Source organism: Ammospiza nelsoni, chromosome 3, assembly GCF_027579445.1.
Source record: "Ammospiza nelsoni isolate bAmmNel1 chromosome 3, bAmmNel1.pri, whole genome shotgun sequence".
NCBI classification, from domain to species: Eukaryota; Metazoa; Chordata; class Aves; order Passeriformes; family Passerellidae; genus Ammospiza; species Ammospiza nelsoni.
In genome coordinates this window covers 58,736,787-58,752,505 of record NC_080635.1, presented here as the reverse complement: position 1 = coordinate 58,752,505, position 15,719 = coordinate 58,736,787, and the positions used below count along the sequence as shown (strand labels likewise).

General features: G+C 43.4%; 1 protein-coding gene across 1 annotated transcript in view; it reads right to left on the bottom strand.

Moving 5' to 3' along the window:
• Positions 1–2,258: 2,258 nt before the first annotated feature.
• The window catches only part of SLC2A12 (solute carrier family 2 member 12), a 31,327-nt gene continuing 17,866 nt past the window's right edge, over positions 2,259–15,719 (bottom strand). The window contains exons 3-5 of the mRNA XM_059468471.1: positions 7,350–7,472; positions 5,032–5,164; positions 2,259–3,384 (exon numbers count right to left, since the gene is read on the bottom strand). Of these exons, the coding sequence (XP_059324454.1) occupies positions 3,288–3,384; positions 5,032–5,164; positions 7,350–7,472 (353 nt within the window). The 3' untranslated portion in view covers positions 2,259–3,287. The remainder of the gene's footprint in view (positions 3,385–5,031; positions 5,165–7,349; positions 7,473–15,719) is intronic.

Genomic DNA, 15,719 nt, shown 5'->3' with positions numbered 1-15,719 from the left:
CAATTTTTAAAAGGAAAAAGCAGAAGATATTTGAACAATGAACAAAATTGTAATAGGTTTTGAGGGACAAAGTGTAGTCCCAAACTGATGAATGAAGATTTGGCCATTACAACTACAATAGCTGTTGTAGATTAGGCTTGCCTCTTCGAATCAAATTACAAAGCTCTTGAGTGCTACCAGTGAATATCTGGAGCTTTTATGAAGCATATGTGTCTCCTAAATTTATCTGTGGAGAAAGAAGAACATTTTGCTTTGTTAGTACTGTCACGTAGTGTGAAATCTGTCTCTTAGAACAAAAATGAAAGCTAATAATGAGCTGCAATGTATTAAAATGGGCACAGGTTCTTTTGAAGTGCTGCCTAGATCCATGCTAGCAGTTTGAAGCCTTTGTAACAATTCATAACAGAGCCAAAAAGCACACTACCAAACTTGCAGGGTAGTATTGAAGAGAATAATAGGAAATAAAAGGTCCCTTGAAATGTGTGCCCACCTGTCCTTCTAGTTCTAAGGGAGCCTCCAACTGTGAAAACTACATTTTAAAACCTCTGATGATGAAGGGCATCTGCTGGTGAATGCTTATTTTCAGGGATATCACTCCTTTTCCTACTGCTCTGAATAGGTAGGTCCCCACCTCAGTTTGGAACAGGCCTTGCTGCTGATGCTTTCTCCTGTGTGTGCACACAGCCCCTCTTCCCCATCAGCACCAGTTGGCATTTGCTCCCTTGCTGTGTTGTGGTGCCTCCACCCAGGCTCTGGCTACCATGCTCAATAGGAGATCCAGGCCAGGCAGTGTGTCCCAGTGGGATGGCTCTCACCTCCAGTGTGGGGAGCAGTGCTTTGGATATACTTACCTGTCAATCAACCACCTCTTCCTCAGTGACCATGTTTCCTAGAGCACTGCTCATCTGTCCCTGGTTTCTCCATGTGGATCCCATGCAAAACTCCCCAAAGTGCTCAGCTGTAGCACTGGCAGTGCCATAAAAAGTTCATTTCACATCCTTTAGAGAGAAGGGTTGGTTCTATTTATACACCCCACTAAGGGCAGTAGATTGATAACTCTGACTCATTGCTGGTTTGTGGGTTGTCACAGCTACTGGCACTTTTCCTGCCATTTCTAGCACCATTTTCTCATTCTCTGACTTGCAGTTAGCATTACCAGAGAAATTTGTGCTTTCATTTTCAGAATTGTATGCTGCTTTTTTCACAGATTTGCAAAATTTTGAATTCCTACCCAGTCTTTCCCAGCCTAGTGTTGCCTGCATATTTAATAAGTATATTCTGTTGTGTAACCCAGTCCATTGGTGAAGATACTGAATAATTTTAGATCTGGGACAAATTTCTTTGTGGAGTGCTTCAGAGATCCAGGGATGTGATTTTTTAAATGTGTCCTTTTTTTCCCCTTGTATTTTCATAGTTGATGAGATGGTGAGTGCCAGCTCTGTGTCATCAGATGTGCAGGCTTTGTTATAAAAGACTGTACAACTATGGCTTCATTTATAAGTTATATAAGGCTAAGTCTGTAGGACTACAATTGAGACTGTAGCTATAATGATTTTAAAAACCCTTGACTACAGCATCATCACTTGTAGGAGTTATCTGAAGGTCTATCACTGTCTCATCAGTAAAAGCAGTATTGAAACTATCCCTTCTTCAGAAATATGGCATTTTTACTTTTTTGTTTCTGCACTAAATAGGTGTGGATAGGAAAAGTTTAGAAGAGTTTGCAATGATCCCAAAACCTGTAAAATGGGGAGACAATTTCTATGGTATGTTCTGAGTTAAATTTGGTTTTGTAAGAACATTCAGAAAATTTATTACAGCAGAGGTTTGTCTGGGAAGCTGCAATGCTGAGAAAGATTTCGCAGAAGCCCCTTTCACTAAATACAATGTAATAGAATTTAAAGCCAGTACAGGCTTGGACTGTGTGTGCAAACATCTGCTACCTGGAGGCAGCTATCAGAAAACAGTACCAGCCAGAGCAAATGGGGATGCAAAAGGAAATGCAAATAGTCCACTACCTGGTAAAGTCCAGGATCAGGAGATAGATTAATTTCCTGCAATATAGTCTTAAAATACAGTAATACTAAATATTACTGGATTTAATCCCAGGTAGTTGTTAGGATAAGTATTATGTTGGCAGCATATCTGGAAGACTACCCAGTCACCTTAATATTTCTCATTCTGAAGCTGAATGCATGATATAGATTAATTTATTATGCAAATCATAGAATCAACAAGGGTAGAAATGAGCTCCAATATCATCAAGTTCAGTCTTTGACTAAACCACAGCACTAAGTGCCACATCCAGTCATTTCTTGAACACTTCCAGAGATGATGACTCCACCACTTCCCTGGGCAGCCCATTCCAATGCTTAACTGCCCTTTCAGTGAAAAAATTCTTCCAGATAGCCAGTCTGAGCCTTCCCTGGTGCAACTTGAGGCCATTTCCTCTCAACCTGTCACTGATTGCCTGGGAGAACAGGCCTACCCCCACCTGGCTACAGTGTCTTTTCAGATAGTTGTACAGAGTGATGCATTTAATGTCCCACATTAAACAATCTGACAATGTTTGCTGAGGACTATTTCCTAGGTCACTGAATCCTGGCCCTACTGAGAAAATGTATGCAAAATTCCTCTTGCAAGGTGACTGTACTCTGCATTGCAAATAAGTTCAGTTGAACAAGATCATTTTTCAAATCTTGTTAAGCTGAATCCTAAATTAATTTATAAGAAGTTTATACCAGTAGTTCTGCACTAATGTCACTCTTTGCGTTCCATAGTTGTCCATTTTTTGGACATAGTATTTTTTCCATCGCTTTGTTTTCCCTGACTTACCGACAGAGAATTGTTCACTCTTTTCAGATCCATTTTCGCTAGCCTAAACAGACCTGTCTTTGGTAGACTCCTCCTGTTGAGACTCCTTCTTCTCCCTGGCACTCTGATTCTTCTTTGCACTTCTTCCAGACTGAAGTGTCATTGAATGTGAATAGGAGAATTGTGTGCAATATTCCAATTTCCATTCACCTCCTGTATGCAAGACATAATCTCAGGGGATCCAAGGGGTCCTGGTTTGAAACAGAGTCCAGATTTCCAGTTACTTGTAAACTATAACAACCTTTAATGTTGGCTGTAAACTGCCACTGAAAGAAGTTCTACCAAGAAATAAAAGAGAGAATATCTTATGTATAATAACAATACCACATGTCCCATAAGAGTGTGAGCATCACAGAGCATTTTCCTTTTATTTAATCAGTCTTTTGGTGAAAGCTGCTTTGCTTGCCCCATGTCTAGTAGAGCTGCTCTTTCTCTCTCTTGGCAAGTTCCACAGGCACCAGTTTCTCTCTGCGCTGGCTCACCCCGCACAAGGGCGTCCTCACGTATTTCCTGCAGAAGGACAAAACCCCGCATGCGTTGGACACTGCGGGCAGCCGATGGCAGAGCGCACCCCGGAGAGCCACCCCAGTGCCCGGGGTGCCCCGGGATGGATGCCTGGGATGGATACCCTGGGATGGATGCCCCGGGATGCTCCAGGATGGATGCTCTGGGATGGAAACCCCGGGATGGATACCCTGGGATGGATGCCTGGGATACCCCGGGATGGATACCCCGGGATGGATACCCCGGGATGGATGCTCCGGGATGGATGCCCGGGATGGATGCCCTGGGATGGATATCCTGGGATGGATGCCCCGGGATGGCTGCCCCGGGATGCCCTGGGATGGATGGCCTGAGATGGATGCCCTGGGATGGATATGCCAGGATGGATGCCCCGGGATGGATGCCCCGGGATGCCCTGGGATGGATGCCCTGGGATGGATATGCCAGGATGGATGCCCGGGATGGATGCCCCGGGATGCCCTCGGATGGATGGCCTGGGATGGATGGCCTGGGATGGATGCCCTGGGATGGATATGCCAGGATGGATGCCCGGGATGGATGCCCCGGGATGCTGCGGCGCTGCCCCGGCTGCCCGCGCGGGGGCGGCCCCGCCGCACGCTCTCCCCGCAGCGCCCGCTCCCGCTCCCGCTCCCGCTCCCGCTCCGGCAGGGATGGGTGCCTTTCCCGAAGGGGAGGGGAAGGGACAGCCCGAGCGCCAGCGGCAGCACAGTGGTCGGTCCGTAAGCTAATTAGTCTATAAACAAGCTCCTTCATGCCTGGCTGAGTTGCAAATATCCTCCCGTAAGCTAAAAAGTACAAATACAGGATGATACTAAGTTGTTAACATATAATTAAGTATCTAGACTCGTAGGTTAGTTTAGGTCAAAAAAAGGCCTCTGAAATCATCAAGTCCAGCTGTTAACTGAACACTGCTATCTTCACCATGGCACCATGTCCCCAGATACCAGTCTAGATAAGTTTTGAACATCTCCAGGGGTGGTGATTCCACCACTTCCCAGGGAAGCCTCTTCCAACACCTTACCCACCCTTTCAGTAAAGAGTTTTTTCCTAACATCCAATTTAAGCCTCCCCTGATGCAATTTGAAAGTGTTTCTTCTTGTTCTGTCACTTGTTGCTTGGGAGAAGAGACTGACCCTCACCTGTCTACAGCATTTAGTAAAGACACAAGAAAAGCTCATCTACAACAGCTATCAAAATCCACGTGGAGCCTTGAAGCGACATCAGAACAAGCCAATCTGAAATACAGGACCTCTCCCTCCCATTTTCTGCAAACATTTTATACAACCCAAAACACACAGTCCAAAATGCAAGATCAGAGTCACCCTCCCATCCAGGAATGCCAGACAGCAAAAGTGCTGACGAGCCAGGCTTGGCTGCAGGTCCTCAAAGGGGTGCCCAAAACCCACCTTGCCTTTAGGGCCAGTCCTTCAGCACCAACAAAATGTTTGATTGGCAGCTGAGATCAACATGTGCGAGCTCAAGCCTTGAGAGAATCAGAATTTTACTTTAGTTTCAATTTTTTCCCCAATAGTTTCCTTTCTTTCAATAGTTTAATTTTTTTTTCAATATGTGGCGCTGAAAGGCTTTGTCCTTCTGATACTTGGGGGATGCAGTCACATGCTTGGTACTTACTGTTTAGCTAGTTCCATGGATATTTGCTCCAAAGAGCATCCTTTTGTCTCTGGTATAAACATGATAACAAAAGCCAGTGATGCTAGACTCATTATTGTGTAAATGAAGCACACCCAGGACAAGCCAATGAGCTCTACAAAGGAAGAAAACATATATTTTTTAATTTTCAAATACTGCAATTTTTCTTCCTGTTGCTGTGTTTTATAGGATACAGGCCCTAATACACAGGAGAAGTTAGAAAGAAGCCAGGCTGCTATTCTCAGCTCAGATATATTGAGAAAGAAGAGTGGCTTTGCTTTTTCTAATACTCCTTATGAAAGAAAATTAACGTGTTCATATTGGTCGACTTAGCATGAACCTATAGGTTTATTTTATTTGCAATCTGGATGAAAACAGTGAGTAGCCATTGTTGCTGGTTTGTGGGAAGGCAGTGAGGATCATGAGTGCCTTGGATTTTTGCCTGGGTCTGGTTTTGGTGCACATTCTTTCTTGGAGTAATTCCAAGCATTTTTCACACTATTACAGTTGTCTCCAGCTAATCCTCCCCACCTGCCAGTGCCCAGCATTTCCACTGAGAGTCACGGGTGCTGTGCCAGAAAGTGATCCAAGAGTGAACTCTTGGTGGGGCCATCCAAGAACTGGTGGTTTTCTGAGCCTACAGTCCAGGGCCAGGTAGATCCTCGGGCCTAGGGATGCACTCTGCAGCCCCTGGAAAGTAAAGTGTGTACAAACCCAACAGTGTGCTGCAGCCCCCCTGGGCAGCTGAGACATTTGCCAGATAAACCTGGGCATTGAGACATCTGTCAGTTGTGTCATGAGCTGAAAATTGCAGCTGAAGCTTCTGATCCAGCTGGTACCTCTGCATCAGCAGCCATGTGCGGATGCTGCTGGCCACTGTGACCTCCATGTGTGTTCATCTGACAATAGAATTCCCAATCCTGCCCTTCTGCCATAGACGAGGAATGCATGTTTTCCTGTACTTACAGTTTCATAAATCCGGATTAGACCCAGTTAAGCCAAGGGAGTTACTGGGGCTTTACAGTCTGTGAAACTGAGACCAGGATAACAGAGAGATGTACATTAACAAGTAATGCTGCATGACAAGAGGGAACGTCCAGGTGAAACAGCTGACACTGAGCACCTGAGATCTACCAGGTGGTTTTGGAGACATTTCCTTAAAATTAAATCAGGTCTGGTCCAAGGACTGAGCAAGTGCTGGCAGCTGGACTGCCTACAATATGCATTTTCTTGTTTGGTTTTGTCCAAAGGCTTGTGCAGTTCAGGATTGCAGTTCTGTGATGCAAACTGATGGGCAGTGAGTGGGAGTAACTGGATGGTTTCCTTTTGAAGAAGACCCTTGATCCAATTAAAGTGAGAGTGTGAATGCAGTGAACTTTACCTGTCACATTTTTCCTAGTTTTACTAGTTTTAATCAAGATAGTACTCAGGATGGAGGATGTGGGTTTTTTCTTTCTCTCTCTCTTGCTTTCTTTTTTTTTTTTTTGGAAAGAAAATCCAAACGTGAAACTCAGTATAGTAACAGATCACACTCATTTTCAAATCTGTCCCGAAAAACATCTAACAGGGTGAAAACTACCTTGATTTCTTGTGAGTTGATTGCCTCTGGTGGAGAGCAATGTAGACTTAAGGGAAACCTGGAATTTCTACTCTCTTATATATTTTGATTTTCAGCATGCATTTTTGTCACAACAAGACTGAAAACTAAAATTTGCAAAGCCTCATATAATATAAAATTAGAAAAATAAATTTGCTAATCAATGAATTTCAGCATTTAACCTTCCCATTTGATTATTATCAAATTAGAAGTCATACATGGTAGTCTTCCACATTTTTACATTCAAATTCAAATTTTAACCTCACAAAGACATTTTTTTTAAAGACAATTTTCTGAAAGCTGAAACATTCCTGTGAAAAGGAATTAAGTAAGGATTGTGTTTAAAAATGTCTGATCAGAAAAGCTTAGTCTGATCTAGAACAGAACTTGCATTGATTTCAGAAGATGCAAGACTTAATCCTAAACATTATGTATTTTCAGCCTACCAAGGCAATGGTGTTTTTAAGACCTGAGTTTCCCAGCCCGTGGAGTGGATGTGCAAGGTCTGACAGCAGCAGTGTGGGGCTGAAGTTACTGGCACAAACAAAGATGTGGTGGGAATGCTGAAGTTACACCAACACCTAAAGAGAGACCTTGTCTCCTGGGCTTTCACAGCTGCAATTTTGGCAATGCTTTTGTATAAGAGAGATTTATTTTGCCCACTAGGAGAATATCAACTGGAAAGGACACAGAGAAATCTTACCAGTTACAGTCAAAAACGTCAAGGAGATGAGCAGGTTTATACCCCAGTTCATGCTGGATGTCAAAGCCATGGCCCGTCCTCTGATCCCACCAGGGAAAATTTCACTCAGGACCAACCAGGACACTGAAATACAAGGAAAAATAAAAATGTTTCTTTGGAAGGATGACTCTCCTTGCTATAAGTCTAGGTAGTCCATGGATTCAGGCGAGGCCATCTGAAAGAATAAGTTGATTTTCAGGGGTTTAGGTTTGTGAGGACCCACGCTCTGCAGGCAGCATGTGCAGCAATCAGCATCACCTGGGGTCACCATCCCTTCATCCCTGCCCAGTGGGAGCCTGAGGCAGTGACAGGTGGCACTGCACTGGGGAGGTGAGCTCTGACTGCACATCTGGGTATGAAAGCAAGTTCTGACTAAATAACTCTCGAGTGACACAACACTAATGGAAGTGGGGCAGCAAACCAAAGCAATCTTCAGCCTCAGAGGGGCACTGTGTGTTTATGCCACCTTATAAATCAACCTGCCACACTGAACTATGCTTGCTATTCCAGCTCTCTGCTGCACATAAATGAGATTGCTGAGGTACAAATGAAGAGAGAGGGACTGATTTTTGACTCCTTCATATCACGTCACACCACACCACAGGTGATCTAAATGCTGGTGCTGCTAGCTCCCAAAGCAAATTCAGACATGAAGAGCTGGCTGTGTAATCACCTTGATAGCAAGAGAAAAAAAAAAAAAAAAGACACATTTTTGTACTGTTCCTGATTATCAGAAAACAAATGAACAAGAACCCATACACAAACAAACCCAGCCAAAAACCTGCTCTACCCTCTCCTTTTGATGACAAGCAAGGTGCATTAGCAAGAGGTTGCTGCATGGAGAGGCTGTGGGTTAGCAGGTGACTGGCACAAGAGCAGCAAGTGTACATGGCTGAGCTGTGTCTTCAGGCCCTTGGCCATTATAAATCACTCATCTGTGCTGTTATTTCTGCAAAATGACAGATAGGAGCTTACCCAGAACACTTGCACCAGGCAGCCTAAAAGACACATTCTAAAACCAAACTCCTGTATGTCCAAGTGTGTTTCACTGGTAAAGGTTGCAAAAAAAAGGTTCTCCAGGAGGAAACTAAAAGCTGAAATGGGGAAAAAAACCCCTGAGTTTAGAGTCAACAGAGCAGATTTGAGCAAATTCTAGATTTCTTAGTACCATAGATTTGAATTAATTTTTTTTTTTTTGTGGACTTGGCCCAGATTTTTATATTTTTGAAGAAAAATTAAAAAAGCTTCACTCCCACCATGGGAGTGACCCAGAAGAGTGATAATTTTTTTACAAAGACTCAAGACCACACTTCATAATGGCCTAACCCTGTTGGGCATAGTCAAGTGGCCCACTTGAGGATGTGAAAAGCAAAGCAGCAAGTAAGCAAAAGGCAATGGAGCCGTTCTGAGGTGTGCATTCCCAGCCCCTGCAGATCATCTCCACAGCATGGCCTGCCAGCCAGCACACAAGCTCGGCTGCAAAAAGAGTTACACATCAAAAACTGGCAAAAGGGATATTTCCTGTCACATTAGAATTAAAATAAAGAATGAAGGAATCCAAATCCACTTTCTGCTGGGCATAAACCACCCTCCAGGAACAAAGCAGTCCTCTGGGCACTGGAGGACAGCTCATGCTGCAGCTGAAATGTGTGGCACTGCAGCAACTCCAATACCATGCAGTTTTCCAATGACAGACTGGCCCTTTCAGCCTAACTGATAATTTGTCTGGAGGTTTGAATTGTGTTGTTTTCCTGTTAAGAAACCAAAACACTTGAGGATCTGCATCAGCTGTAATAGTGGTTAGCTGCTTTTATTGCAACCACTTATTTAGTTTAGACAGATGCCACCAAAACACCAGGTTCTTGGAGTGTGCTGATGGTAGTAGCTACACCCTCTGGCATGGCCCTGACCTCTGCTCGGCTGGCAAGGAGCAGATAGGTTCATTCCCCAGGGAGAAAGAGCAGTTGTAGAAATCTGACACTACAGTCTGTTTACTCCTTTCCCCAAGCTGAAGCAGCAATAGCCATCGATTCTTTGCTTTTAGCACCTCTCTGGGATTGTGTTTACTATTTGTACCTTTGCCAAAAAGCAGCAGCTGCTGTAGGTGTGGCAGGGATGTGACTTGCTCTGGGGAAGCCAGCAGCCAGGCTCAGGCTCCCATTCATAATGACTGCTGCTGCCTTCTGTGCTGTGCACACAACACTACAGACATTTAACCTTCACGCTCCCAAAGCCACTCCAAGCCACCCCTGTGCTCTGCCTTCACCAGCCTGAACAGCAGCATTCTACAGGGGAAATCAGCCTGTCCTTCAAAAGAGGATCCAAATTCCACCCTCCACGCCCCAGCCCTCCATCTGCTGTGCAATCCAGCAGTATTCCCAAAGGATGCTGCAACAGCAATCATGCTGCACACACTCTGGAGGCTTCAGCGTCCACTCCAGGCACCCCCAGCTGGTGGGAATGGATGGGAAAAGAGCTGGTGATCCCCAGGTGAGATGTGGGTAAGAGATGAGGCCAAGAGCTGGGCAGCACGATTCTCTGTGCTCGATTCAACAACTGCAGGGTTTGCTGCTGCAGGCAGTAACTCACCTTTGCTGACCTGCAGTGTGTTGTGTGTTGACAGCAGTTAAGAAAAATTGTGCAGTTTAATGGTCCTTTATTATGGTACAATATAGAGGAAAGAACACACACTGCAAATGCAGACAGAAATACTGCATTGGCTCAGAAAGCTTAACTGTTTCATTAAATATCACAGAAACTAGATGGCCTGATATTCCTTGCCCAAGTGGAAAGAGAAGAGGATTCAGATATAATAAACAGCCCCATGACCAGGATGGTGACATCCACCTCTAAAGAAAGTCACAGGGGCTGTGCAAGCAGGAAGCAGAATAGTAATGGAAGATTTCAGCTAGTCCCATTAAGACTGAATAAATCATGCATAATTGAGCACAGTGCTGGGAGTACATTTTACATACCAGAGATGATGGTTCCTTTAAGCACTTTGTTGGATATTTAATGAGAGAATAAAAGGCAAATTGTGCTTCAGTGCTGAGCCTGGGTAGTTCAAGATGCAACCATGAGCAAGATGCTCTGTTACACTGGTTATAACATTTAACATTCAATATTCTTGTAGAAAGGCAAAAGCCAAGAGCCTACCACATTTTGTTTTGAAAGGAGACAAATATTAACATAAGCTTCCTTTCTATAAAGATCAGGGTAAGGGCTTCAGTGGTGCTCTGGAGGATGTTTAAACTACATGGTTGAATACTTAAAATATACATACATCCAAATGAATGAGAAATAGCTCAGAACAGATAAACTAGTGAATGAAGAAAACTGTTAGAAATAGGAAAGTACCTTTGTATGACACAGTATGACTGCTGAAATGTTACTTGCAGTATCATCATCAGGCAGCCAAGTGTTTTGAGTGTGCTGGCTGAGAGGATGAGAGGCCAGGGATGGAGGCAGTGACATCCCAGGATTAAAGAAACACTCCCCTGGGATGCAGGAAGGGATCACCCTGCTAGACTGTACCGAGCTCCTAGCTGGATTAGGATAAAGCTGACTAATATCAGCTGGAAAGGGCATGGGTACAGTGTCTTGTAAAAAGGGTCCTAAGGAAAACCATGTCATTTAGAAAGAGTTAAGGAGCATGGGGTTAGACACAAATGAGACACTGCGCTTTTCAGTCTCAAAGAGCTTTGGTGAAGTGTTTGGGATAGAAGAACAGTGAGCTTAGTCACATCCTAAAAGATACAAACTAAGAGAATCCAAGTGAAATTACCAGATACAGCAGTTAGGTGAGGAAGAAGGATATGCTTTTTCACACAATGTGTATTTCAGCCCTGGAACTCACTATCACAAGATACTTCCAATGTGAAAAGTATTGGTCAGTTAAATCATTAAATGCTGGGTGTCAAACATTATTTCTCCATATGTGTGAAAAAATAATCCATCCAGAACTATTGTTCACAATAGTAAAAAGAATTCTTCAATATTTTTCTTGAAGTTTTCTAAACTACAAATAGGCAGAAGACCAACTGTGCATGCTGCATGGGCCTCTTCTTCTGCATTGTCTCTCAGCACTTTTTATTGGCTGGAAGTTTTATGGTTGGAGGCAGGGTTACACACTGATTAAGTGGACTTTTTGTTTGAGCCAACATGGCCAAACTAATGAACTTTATACCTGGGCTGTAAGCAAAGAAACGTCTCAAACTTCATGTGATGTCCTCCTTCCTTATTCCTTATTTCCTTACTTTACTGCTATGAAGTAAATAAATTTTTAAAAGAAAAATTAACATACATCAGAGAAGCAGAAAAATCTGAGAATAACTGAGAAATACTGTGAGCTTGAGGGTACTCAACATTCAAGTGAGGTACATGAATGAAAAACGTCCTTGTTTTGACCTTTTCCTGCCAGGAGGTAGAAGTAAATTGGAAGCTGCTCAGCACTCTTATTAGTGAAATATTAGATTCCCTTGGTATTCATTTGTTGCTTGGCATTTTTTTTTCCTGTACTTGCATTGTGTGAGATCAAATTCTTTATGGTGAGATTCAGAAAATGGCCATTGCAATACCTGAAAGAATTTAGGTTTCTGAGGTATAAACTCTGGACAGTGATTAATTGGACTTACAGCTTAGGAGGGAAGTGGGCAGAAGTACTTTAGATTTTGAAAAGGAGGACTGGGTTGTTAACAAAACAAGGTCCAAGCAAAGATAAGGAAGATATGAAGTAACACAGACAGACCATCCAAGAGTGTGTAACAAATGATCAGAGCTAGGGAAGGATGCAAACAAGTCACTGCAAAGCTGCCATGAGATGGCAGGGCTTGGCTAATGACTGACTTTGCCTAGACCAGATTTTTATTGCAGGCTTAAACCCAACAGGTTTTTCATTTTCCTGGCTTCTGGCTTTGCTGGCTATTACCAGAAAGAGCCAGGTGGCCAACCACTTCCCACTAAAGCCCAGGTTCAGCTGATCTTGATTTCAAAGGGCACGTTGTGCCATCAAAGGGGATGGCAGGAGCCTTCAGAGTGGGTGTTGGTGATGAGGTGTGTGCCTGTGAGGACACTGGGACAGAGCTGGGCTTGGGGGACACACGTGCTGCTGTCACACACCAGCACTGTCCCAGCATGGCTCCAAGCACCCACAGAATGTAACTCTGGCAAAGGCTTTCACAGAAGATCCAGTGAATGTCATCTGGGGGGCTGGCAAAAGTGAGGGATGCTTAACCTGGAAAAAGAAGAGTGTGGGAGGGAGTTGGTCCTTTTCCAAAGCAGATAAAGGAGATGTGACACACAAAAAGTGGACTTACACTCTGCCCCACAGTTTTGTGCAAGAGGACAAAGTAAACGAATTGTGACTGGCGTTAAAAATCTCTGACTTTGCTTAACAGGAGACATCTTTCTCTCTGGCTCTGCCCCATAATATGAAACTGAAATGGCTGCTCAAAATTAATAACTGGCAAACAGAGCAAATGTGCAGCTGTATTGCTTTGGAGATCATGCAAGCTGCCAGCAGAGAGCCAGTCTGACTAGGTCAAGTCCTGCCCTGTGTGTGCCCATCAAAAGGAGTGGAACTACTGTATTGCTGGGAGATGGGGGAGTCAGGAGAAGCCTCAGCTAATCTTACACCTCTGGTTGCACCCTGATCTCTGCAGATGAAGGCTATAAATATAAATATGTACTTTAATTCTATGGCTGCCAAGGTTCTTCTCTCCCAGCAGCAGACTATTGGTTGCAAGATACCCAATGCCACTGATGATCCAGAAGGATGTGGTGCAGCAAATCTAAGTTCTTTTTCTTTTCTTCTGGTACACCACAATTCTGTTTCTCATGGTTAACCCTTTAGGCTGACTCCCTGGAGTAACATTATTAGGACTTAATCCTTTTTTGCCCTGAGGCTGTATCAGAGTACATAAAAACTGTTGCCCACTGTCTGTGCTATTTGCATCACTGTCTAATAGACAGGCTGAGCACTCCCATGTGGTTTTTTAAGGAGCCTTGTGGTGGACCACTGAAATCACTCATGCCTCCTCCAGTTTATGATAGAGCAGCGGGAAGGGTTTGAGGGAAGATAGTGATTCCAAAGCATTAACTCCATCATCTGTGCTCTGGCCACTCGAGAAGGAGGGCAGTGAGATGCAATTCACATCTGGTTTTCCTAGCAATCCTTCCTCCCTTAACCTTCTCAACAGTGGGGCTGCATTTTAATGATTTTTTTTTTTGTTTGATTTGCTATTCAAATTTTCATCTCCATGAACTTGAAAGAAATGCTATGGATCATATGGGCTTTCCTTTTAAATGCAAGGTTTTCAATATATTCTTAAATCTGTTTTCAGTGGTCCTCAATTACTGTCCATTGTTATCTGGAAAAAACAGTCACAAGTGAGATTTCTTAGAGGTGATTACTGGGCAAGAAGTGATAGATATATAAGGATCTAGAAATGGTAGAATTCTCTTAGTTAATGTGATTTGTAGACTATCCTGCCCAAGAAAAGTGCTCAGCAGAAAATCTATCAGTAGAATTGTCCTGCTTCAGCTGGTAGAGAGTCCATTTTCTTCTGAGTAGCTGGTACAGTGCTGTGTTTTGGATTTAGTATGAGAACAATGCTGATAACACACTGATGTTCAGTTGCAGCTAAGTAGTGCTTACCCTAAATCAAAGACTTTTCCATTTCCTATGCCCAGTTTTCCATTCCCAGTGAGCAGGCACCCAACAATGTGCGAGGGAGCATGGCCAGGACAGTTGAAAGGAACTGGCCAAAGGAATATTCTACACTATATATAGAATATATTTTCTATTCTAGAGCATCATGCCCAGATTATAAACTGGGAAGAGTTGGCTGGGAACCACTGATCACTGCTCAGGAAAAGTCTGGCCATGAGTCAGTGGGAGGCGAGCAATTGTGTTGTGCATCACTTGTTTCTCTTGGTTTTCATTCCTCTCCCTCTCTGCCTCTTCCCTTTTCATCACAGTTATTGATATTATTGTTATAATCATTATTATAATTAGAATTATTCCTTTTTTTGTTTATTTCAATTCTTAAACTGCTCTTAACTCATGAGGTTTAACCTTTTTTTCTCCAATTCTCCTCCCTAGTGGGCAAGGGGCAGGGGAAAGATTGAGCCACCAGCTGTGAAATACTTAATTACCAGCTGGAGTTAAAAAAGAAGAATTCATCACAGCCTTGCTATTGACAGACATGGTAATAGTGTGTACCTCTTTTCAGGTACCCTAAGAAAAGTTGTTTTGAACAGATGTGTGAGATGACAATTCGCTTTGCAACTGGGTACCACAGTCACTGTTCCTCTCATCCTTTGTTATGCAGACACTCAAATTCTCCCATCAAGACAGAATATGCAGAGTGGCAGAAAAGAAAAATAAAAAGAGAAAAAGGAAAAATTTTAAAAAGCTTTCAAGGGAGAATATGCTTACTATAATAAAACACATACTGCCATCCAAAAAAAGCCCTTTTAATTAAAACCTGAAATATGTATTCCTGTTTGTGGGTGTTTATTTGTTCAGAATATTGAATCCAGGATAATCCTTTGAGGCATTTGCAGAGGAATGACTGCAGAAGCCAGAAGCCCTAATTCATGAAGAAGTTCTGTGTGAATTAGTTCAGCTTATCACATATTTCTCCTCTACAAAGTATGCAGAAGAGAAATTACCCAGTTGGGTGGGATAAGTGAACCTGTTTTTCCAGTACCTAAGGGCTGCTGGTGGTCCTTGAGAGGTTGCACAGCAGAAAAAACCTGTTGTGATACAGCAACTGGGGGCAATTTAGGCCTTTGCTCTTGAAAAACAGAGATTTTATTTATGCATATGCCTCACAAAACATCTAGTAGAACGGATAAGCAACATTTTTCAGCAGTGACTTATTTAGCAAGCAGCCTGTAGTGATCCAGCTTTCTTTAAGTTCCTCACTGGAAATGGCTGCCCATGCTTTGCTTTGGTTGCTGCTGGAGGAAGGCAGTGAGGAGGAAGGTGTGAAGGCTCTGGGTTTAACCACCACAGTGTCTTTTAGTTCTGCTTCTTCCATAAGAGTTTTCTGCACTTAGGGTTGATTTTCCAAGGCAGCAGAAGCTGGGTGCTCTCCTGCATGACCTTTCCCTTTGAGAAAATCTTCCTGGCTTTACTCCCAGAGCTCAGTGTGGCACAGGAACTTGGATGCCATGGGAGTCTCCGGCCTCCATGCACTGACTTACCCTGCTCTCTGTGCTTTGGCTGACAGCCTCACCTTCCTCAGCAGAGCCACTAAGCCATGTCATTGATTACACATTTCTACCTTTTTGGCATAACTATTTTCTCATACCTGTTTCAGTTTC